This window comes from Puntigrus tetrazona, chromosome 1 (genome assembly GCF_018831695.1).
Source record: "Puntigrus tetrazona isolate hp1 chromosome 1, ASM1883169v1, whole genome shotgun sequence".
Classification (NCBI taxonomy): domain Eukaryota; kingdom Metazoa; phylum Chordata; class Actinopteri; order Cypriniformes; family Cyprinidae; genus Puntigrus; species Puntigrus tetrazona.
The window spans coordinates 13,389,994-13,398,793 of NC_056699.1; the positions used below are offsets into that span (position 1 = coordinate 13,389,994).

The window sequence follows — 8,800 nt, forward strand, 5'->3', positions numbered from 1 at the left end:
TATTTATTTATTTATTTATTTATTTATTACTACTACTGTAACCCACAATGTACAGAAGGTGGCAGTAATGATCCAAAGGAACTAGTCACCATTACACGTGAAGAAGAAAAAGCCAATCAGCAACTGTTTTCAGATTTGAACGTAAAGCGGTTCATCGCTATTGTCCTCAGTATCGTTTATTGTTTCTTTAATCGAAGACTTCGCGTTTTATGCTTACGTAGCTATTAAGTAATCTTGAGAATCTCTGTCTACATGTTGATAATTTGTTGAGGTAAATTCAACTGTCAACACAATAACGCTTTTGGTTTCTAAGCTATGGGCATGGTAACGTTAATGCGGCTGTTTCCTGTATAGAGGTTTGTGTGTAACCTTATTCAGTCAAGCATTAATGAATTATTTCTCCTTATTTTCAAATGATTTCAAATAACATTTATTCCGAAAGTCTGTTTTTAGTTACTGCAAACCGTCTGATCTGTTAACGTTCAAAATGTGTAACATTAGTTTGAAAACTGTCAGTGAAATGTTCTCGATGGTTTCGTTCAAGTTCATTGTCTCCTCGTGTTTAAGTGCTTTGATTTTTGTGGATCGTGGGTTAATGAACAGTTTTTGCAAATCTCTAGAAAATCTACATCTAAAATAAAACAGGTTGATTTTTATCTATTATTATTATCTATTTTTATCTACTATTATTGTGGTGACACTAGAATAACGCAAACTGAGCTAACAATGAGTAATGTATTTTTACAGCTTCTATTAACCTTTGTAAATGTTGGCTAATGAAAATGTTCATGTTGTTTTACATTGCATTAATTAATGCTAACAGATAAAAGTTACCATATTTGATCTTACTATGTGTTAGCAATTGAATTTAAATTAAAATGAAATAATATTAAATGCTGTAGAAGTGTTAGAAATTGGTTTAAGTTATTGTGTTACTAACATTCATCATAGATACATTCATTAGCCGAGGAATTATATTTGTGCTTTTTTTTTTTTTTGCTCACCTTGCGATTGGTTAGATGGGTCCATTTTTTTTATAGTAATGGTTTAATTCTACTTTGTACTAAAGGTCCAAGATGAGTTCAAGAGGAAAAAATGGGCCAGTGTTTATTAAGACGTACAGTAAAAGAATGCGAAAGGTGGAGCCTTGGTTCTCCCCTGACCTGAAGAAAGCAGCTTTCTCTTTTTCAAGCACTCCCTCATCGGATCAGTCCATATCCGAGATCACACATCCAAAGAAACGGTAAAACATACGCCTATTTATTCATTAACATTGCCGTTTTATATTACAAAACTCTGGTTTAACTTTTCTATAGGCGAACTGTTACAGTGCGTTAGTTTTTTTTTAAATTCCTTTCTCTGTTCTAAGGAGAGCAAGAGAAACGGGCTCTCACACTGCAAAGAGCAAAGGCATGACTGCCATAAGGGAGAAAGAAAGTGATGAGGAAAACTACACGCCGTTCGTACCATCCAGGTCAGGACTGTGGCAAAACAACTCAACAACATTACATAGAACAGATGAACTATCAACACTGTTCTAAATGACTATTTTTCTGCAGAAAAAGGGCAAATGCAAAACCAACAGAAAGGAAAACGGCTATGAGAACTCAAACAACGAAGGCAAAACGGAATAAACAGATAATCGTCTTCAGCAGCAGTGAAAATGAGGAAGACGCCTTGATGAAGAATGAAGTCCTTCTGAAAACATCTCGTGATGAATGTGCTGGGTAAGCTTGATATATATTTTGTTAAAAATATGAAAGTAAGTAGAGTTAGACTCAGCATGAGTGGGTTGTTTTGTACCCCTGTAGTGCAAAGAAAGTATCAGAACCTACCCATTTGGGCAGATTTGTTACACAACGCAAAAGACCACCGGCACCTATCAAAACTAAGAGGATTGTAAGTAACTGAAAGCTAGAGGTACTATATGTAAGAGAATAAATTCATATGGACTGTCATTAAACCTGGGTTCTTGACATACCTGCTTTTTTTCCTATCCTCCTAGTCTGTTGTTCTTCAGCGCACACTAGATTCCTCAGATGATTTCCTTCCTTCACTCTCCAAAAACAAGCGTGTTGCGAACAGAAGGCCATTCGCCATGGATAAAAATGTCTCAAAGAATCACACTGCTCTCATGAACCGCAAACGCTCGCAGCCCCGCGCGGCTCTGGCTGAGGTCTCTTTCAATGATAGCGATGACCAGCAGCTCCCAAGTAAAAGACCCCTGCTATCAAGCACCCCTTCCCTTGTCTGCAAACAGCTCCAAAATTTACCAGACCCCTCCATCAGTGAGATCTCCTCCCTCAGCTTTGATGAAATTCACCAGCCTACAGAAAACAACAACAGCCATCATAATTTGAAGAATGTCAAAGTACGTGATCACACGGCACAGGAGAAGACAAGTCAACAGCTCCCGAACCCTTTTGGCTGTGCCTCACCACGTTCGCACATAAAATCTTTAACAGATGAGTTAAAAGAGAGGTGAGTAATAGTTTTTTATTCACACTAAAAGTGGAAATTCTGTCACGTAATCACTGTCGTTTTGTATCAGTACTGTATTGTAAGCTTGATTACACTACATGACTTTTATAATATAAACAGATTTTAAAACAACGGGTCTCATTCACTAATTGTGTATGTGTTTCGTATTTATACGCACATTTGAACTTCTCACGAAAACTTTCCACCTAATTCACAACGCGCACATGCTCACACTAGCCTTTTCTTAAACTCGTTCTTTTGTTAGTGATTTTGGAGTCTTCTAAATGAGCGCCGCGTGCACAATGTTAGTAATTTGCATAATACACGCCCAAACCAGCTTCATATAAGGGCTTTCCCCGGAGCGGCACTTTTCCAGAGAAAGAAAATTGTGGCATCGAAAATAAAACACAAAGCAAAAGAAATTTAACGATAAATACAATACCTGTCGGTGGTGAAAGCCAGAAAAAAGTTGCTATTTAAAAGTGTAATCCGCTGACGTAAGCTCAATGTCACTCAAACATATCTTTGTACTCTCTAAAGGCACGCTCTCTCTGCATACTTGTGGTATAAGTATAAGTGCATTAAGAATAAATTTTACTAAAAAGGTTTTGATGAATCATTATTTATTCGTGAAAACGTCCGCGCAAACAATTGTGCATACGCATGTTTAGTGAATGAGACCCAATGTGAATCATACACTTACCTACATTATAATAGTCACTGTTTTAAAATGACTATTTTATTAATACCACTTTACGCATTTATAATGTGGAAAGTAGAATTAAAAAAGAATGAGTATATATGTTTAAGCCTTTGAGTGATAGTGTAAAACTGTAAAATGTTTTAGTTGAATGAATTGTTTTAGTGAGATTATTTCTGTTTTGTTTGAAAGGTGTCGCACAGTGGAGGTAACTGTAATGCTCAAAAAAACAGACGCCTCAGACCATCAAAGCTTCATCAGGAAAGGGGAAGAGAAGATTGGCTCTGTGGCAGCAACCGCTCAGAACAGCAAAACCTATGTAACTGTATCATCCAGCTTATCTTCAGTATCCAAATCATCAATCTATGTCTCCTCCTCCAGTTCTCTTTTCACGTCCCCTTTAGCTGGAACAAATGACTCAAACCAGTCACTCATTGGGCGTCTTAAAGCTGAATGTCTGTTATCTTCCCTTACTGTCAGAATTCCACGTCTTGACTTGGGTGCATATCCTTCTGTCTACCATGGGCCAACAAAAGCACCCTGTACCGAGTCCCCATACACCCGTATCGGGGAAAGTCACTCTTCACCTTTTAAGGGGACAGGGAATATTATCCTAAACAGTCCAAAAAATAAGACTCCCAGTAATTCTGAACCAGTTGTTCAACACTTGTCTGGGTCATTCCAATTACCTCCGGACTCTCCACCTGCCTCTGCAGCTCATAGCAAAACACGACCACCTGCTGTGCCTAAAGAACGCACAGGTGCTGGTTCTGGCACCGGTCGTAAGGTTTGCGTGAGTGGACTTAATTCCAGCCGCTGGTCGAAGAGGGGTACTGGAGAATTCAATGGAAAGCGCAAGAAAAAGGAAGGGCGAACAAAGGCTGTATCAGGAGACTTCAGTTCCTGTGGCAGCATGTTGTCTGCTGGAGCAGGGGTCAGTTATCATTGTCAACAATACATTTCTTTTAAAAGTAAAATAAAGTTTTATAAATGTTTGTTAACTTAAAATGGAATGAGTACTTGTATTCTTTTTGTGCAAACATTCAACTATTATAAATCCATTATAATTAAATTATTGTTATATAGTGTAGGCATGTCATGATAGAAGATCCTAAAAGTGAGTGTTTGGCTAAAGAGTTACCCAAGAGTTTCATCTGCTTGGTATTTAATTCTTTCCCTGTAATTATGTAGGAATCAACATGCGGCTGGCTGCATGGCACCAGTGAGGTTGGCCTGGCTGTGACACCTCTCAGAATGGAGCAAATGAATCTATCTTCCATCCTGGCCACTCCTGACACACTCACAACACACTCCTGGGGCCGACTAAAAGCAGCACTGTCCCTGCATAAGAAGAAAACAGGTATGTGTTTAGAGCGGGCTAGATGAAGCCAGTCTTTGATTCATACACCAAACTCCCCAAAGTATGCATATTTAAGAGCTTAATGGACATTTTACACAGAACATGATTGGCGGCTAGCTTTCAGTGCCACCTCTATTTAAATACCTCTCTCCCTTTGAGAACTTGAAAGCATGTAAAATGGCCTTAAGTGCTTGTCACCTTTCCTAAAAGTACCTGTTATGTATAAATTGCTGAATGTTTGTTTGTGTGTGTGTGTGTGTACCACAGCATTTCCCACCCCTCAACGCTTGGTTCAGCCTCACTTGAAGTCTCCAAGCTGCAGGTTTCCAGCTGAAAACAGTCTAGATCTGTTTGGTTCTCCCGTCTGCACACCGTCCAGATTTAAACAGTCATGCATGCTCCGGTCCACCATGAACACCCCCATGGTAAAAACATATTGATTTGTGTTCACTTTTCAAAACTAACAATTGAAAGTATATCCGTAAGACTTATAAACTTTCCTTTATTTATGAGAATAAGACAGGTTAAAAAAACAACAGCAACAGTATATTTATGTATGTATACATAGCACGTACAAATATCTGTTAAAAGTAAGTTAGTGTAATGTCTACAGTAAAATGTAACTGTAATATGAGTAACATGTAATAGAGCATTGTTTTAAAACAAAAAATATTCAGAGTGAGGGTACACTTGCTTACTTGGCTCTATTCTCTTTTTCTTTTATTCCCCATGGTCTTCCTTTATCTGTGGTCTAGATTTCGTATGACGAAGATATAAGTGATGCAGAAAAGGTTTATCAGGAATGTCAGCAAAGCGGCCCGCTTTCCTTCAATGACTGTATCCCTCCAGCTCGCATGAAACACTGCAACAAGATCGGTGAAGGCACATTTGGAGAGGTCTTCTCAACCGTAAATGAGTTCAACGAGACTGTTGCTCTCAAAGTATGTTTACAGTTTAATCGCAAATAGTTTTATTGTAATGTACTGACTACTGTCTGACATATCACATGGCAATTTAATGTAAATATAAGGTATTTAAAATAAATTGTGAATTTATGCATGCATCTGTATATGTAGGAATAGAACTCTGGTCATTTGTTTGGTGACATTTTAAATTACAGTATTATTGTATTAATAATTGTGTAAATGTCATTTCTATAGATCATCCCGGTAGAAGGTACTCAGCAGGTCAATGGTGAACACCAGAAAACATTTGGAGAAATCCTCCATGAAATCATCATATCCAAGTAAGGAAGCCTGGCATAGCTCAGCAAATCTATTGTTAATTGGAATTTAATGGTGTGTAAACATTTAAACGCATCTTAAATGTTCCAACAGAGAGCTGAGCAGCCTTAACACGAAGGAGTTTAACAAGACAGACAGTTTCATTGGGCTCAACAAGTATGCAGTATTTTTTTTCTTAGCTAGCTTAAAAGTATAAAATTTAGTGAATGGAAGTGTGTCTGTGTTATAGTTATAATGTTGAAGAACAGCACACGAAGGAGGTGACTGTAATTTTTTTTTCTATTTTTAATAATCTATTTCTTTACTTTTTAGTCTTCATTGTGTTCGTGGACGCTATCCGGAAGCTCTGCTCAAAGCCTGGGACAAGTTTGACCGCCAGAAGGGCTCTGAAAATGACAGACCTGGTAAGCTAAAAAGCTATTTGTATGCTGTTTAATTGTATTGTGTTATTTAATGTCTATTAATGTATTCATTCTGTTGGCACAGATTTCTTTGATGAAGAGCAGCTGTTTTTAATCCTGGAGTTTGAGTTTGGAGGGAGTGATCTAGAAAACATGAACGGAAAGGTACCTTTGTACACACAATAGCTTTATACAGGGTGCGCTATTCTCCATCGCCCAACATCAGTGACTGACCTGATGCTTTTGTCATTGTATGGTTTAAAAAGTCATTTAGTTACAACAACTTTAAATCTGTTTTAACTTATATGGATTATTTTTAAACTAAGTTTTGTGGAGTGGGCTCTCGATGGAATCTCGGGTTTAATTACAGTTAAGTTCATCCTCCGAATAATTGATTTAAAAATAAATCCCAATTTTTTTGGGTGAACTCTTAAAAAAAATCACCTAAACCTGTTAAATGTGTCCATATACTTTGAAAATATAGTGTATCGTGACAACTTAAGTTTGTTTGTGTGTACCTTTGCAGCTGTCTTCTGTGGTCCAGGCCAAGAGTGTTCTGCATCAAGTGACTGCAGCTTTGGCTGTAGCTGAGCAAGCGCTGTGCTTTGAACACAGGTAATATGTTTACGATGAAATTTAAGTGTCATTATAAATTCATCACGTGCACATGAATTAAAGTGCTCAGTCGCTACGATGGGTTTCTGTTAATTGCAGCGAGTCTATGACGGAAAAGGAAACATGTAGCGTGTTGTTCTTCTTCATGCTGCACACGGCTGCAGCTTTTCACAACATAGTGACGCTCGCATCATTCAAAGTCGGTTATTAGCGGGATTGTGGCTATTGATAATATGTTCTACTCATTCATGCGGGTTCCAACGTAATGCATCACGTTTACACATGCTTTTGAGTCTTGAGAACTCACTCGTGCACCCACAGATCAAGTGATGGCTGCATGATTTAGCTCTTTCAAAGACAATAGTTTCAAATGAAGTAACAGCTGCTGCTCTGGATGCAAACATAGCAGTGTTTCATTCATAAATAAAAAAGTGTGTTTTTGAACAAATCTGGTGTACATCTTTTAATATTTCTGTATTCAAAATTGTATATTTAAAACATTAATCTCCACATTCATTTATGCACATCTGAGCTTCATTAAACATCAGAAAACCTCTGTAGTACAATACATTTTTTTATTAATGCTATTGGCAACTTATTTGTCCTACTCTACTTATTATATTGCTTTAAAGTGAAATTTAGAAAAGCGTAATTTTTTTTGTACATTTTTAATTAAGAGGACAAGCACTCCCAAGTAAAAGGAAAAAAAAGCACGATTCTTAAACTGTATTTGTGACCGATATGGCTGTGGAATGGAACTTGGCCTTTTCTGTGTAAGCTGATGTAAACATTTTGTGCTGACATTTCAGAGATCTTCATTGGGGAAACATCTTGGTGAAGAACATAAAGCACAAGCACAACGAGTTCATTCTGAATGGAACAGAGCATTCCATAGAGACAGGAGGAGTTCACGTCAACGTTATCGACTACTCGCTCTCACGCCTGGAGATAGGTCCGTCTATGACTAAACTATTTATTTATAATAATATTATAAATAGTTTGTTCTTGTGACGTGTCTTCATAGCATTAGTGTCACATCTTATCAGGTTATTAACTATTAGAGATGTACAGTGGTCAATATTTGAAGTGGATCTAAAATGTTTTAGTTGTCCTAAAAGAAACAATACCCGTTCTTGTTATAGAACTTTAAGGAACTTTCTTGATCCACTTCAAATTTTGATTTATGTAGATGTTAGCTTAGATTAAATTAATCTTGCATGCCTTCTTATCACTCATACAATGGTGGAGACATTCCTTGACTTTCTCCACTGCATCTAAAGAAATACATCACAATTTGGATTTTTTAATATCATAAAACATCAACATTGAACCGAATTTTCAGCCATGGTTTGTTTAAATTAATGTTACTTTATATAATGTTTTCTTTTGAATTTTTTTTTTTTTTTTTCAAATATTCAAATGTTTTGGTTAGAATTGAGTTGAAGTGATTTTTACAGCCTGATACAAATGAATAGGAAATGTAAATTTTGAAGTCTTGTTTCTCTCTCTGTCTCTTTTAGATGGGCTGACGGTGTCATGTGATATATCCAATGATGAGGAGTTGTTTATGGGTCAGGGAGATTATCAGTTTGAAATCTACCGTCTAATGAAGAAAGAAAATGAGTATGTGCTTTAGCTCTAGGCAAAACCTCTTTAAAATTCTATCATTCTAAATCAATTGATTCTTATTGTTTTTTTTTGTTTGTTTCAGTAACTGCTGGTCCACCTATAATCCTCATTCCAACGTGTTGTGGCTTCACTACCTGGCTGATAAACTGTTGAGCATGAAATACAAGAGCAAAGCTCAGAGCAACCAGCAGAGGACACTGAAGAGCGCCCTCAAATCATTCCAGTCGGAGATCCTCAATTATCCGTCAGCTACAGAAGCTCTTAGGAACTGCAAATTATTTCAGTGAAACGTTTGTTTTAATTAACACCAATAAATAGACCTGTATATTTCGACTGAACTGTCCAGGGCAAATACAGTGTTGTAAAATTC

General features: G+C 37.1%; 1 protein-coding gene across 2 annotated transcripts; it reads left to right on the plus strand.

Annotated features, from left to right (window-relative positions):
* The first annotated feature begins 108 nt into the window (after nucleotides 1–108).
* On the plus strand, nucleotides 109–8,733 carry haspin (histone H3 associated protein kinase). Of its 2 annotated transcripts, none has more exons than XM_043238294.1 (18): nucleotides 109–356; nucleotides 1,070–1,243; nucleotides 1,370–1,474; nucleotides 1,560–1,727; nucleotides 1,812–1,899; nucleotides 2,006–2,481; nucleotides 3,374–4,115; nucleotides 4,373–4,541; nucleotides 4,809–4,966; nucleotides 5,297–5,482; nucleotides 5,702–5,787; nucleotides 5,879–5,941; nucleotides 6,098–6,189; nucleotides 6,272–6,351; nucleotides 6,713–6,801; nucleotides 7,611–7,753; nucleotides 8,322–8,424; nucleotides 8,513–8,733. In XM_043238294.1, exons 2-18 carry the CDS (start codon nucleotides 1,077–1,079, stop codon nucleotides 8,715–8,717), a joined length of 3,120 nt encoding a protein of 1,039 aa, XP_043094229.1. In that variant the 5' UTR covers nucleotides 109–356; nucleotides 1,070–1,076; the 3' UTR covers nucleotides 8,718–8,733. The 2 variants fall into 2 exon arrangements, with proteins under 2 accessions (XP_043094229.1, XP_043094238.1); XM_043238303.1 differs by having other exon boundaries at nucleotides 111–271.
* Nucleotides 8,734–8,800: the final 67 nt, after the last annotated feature.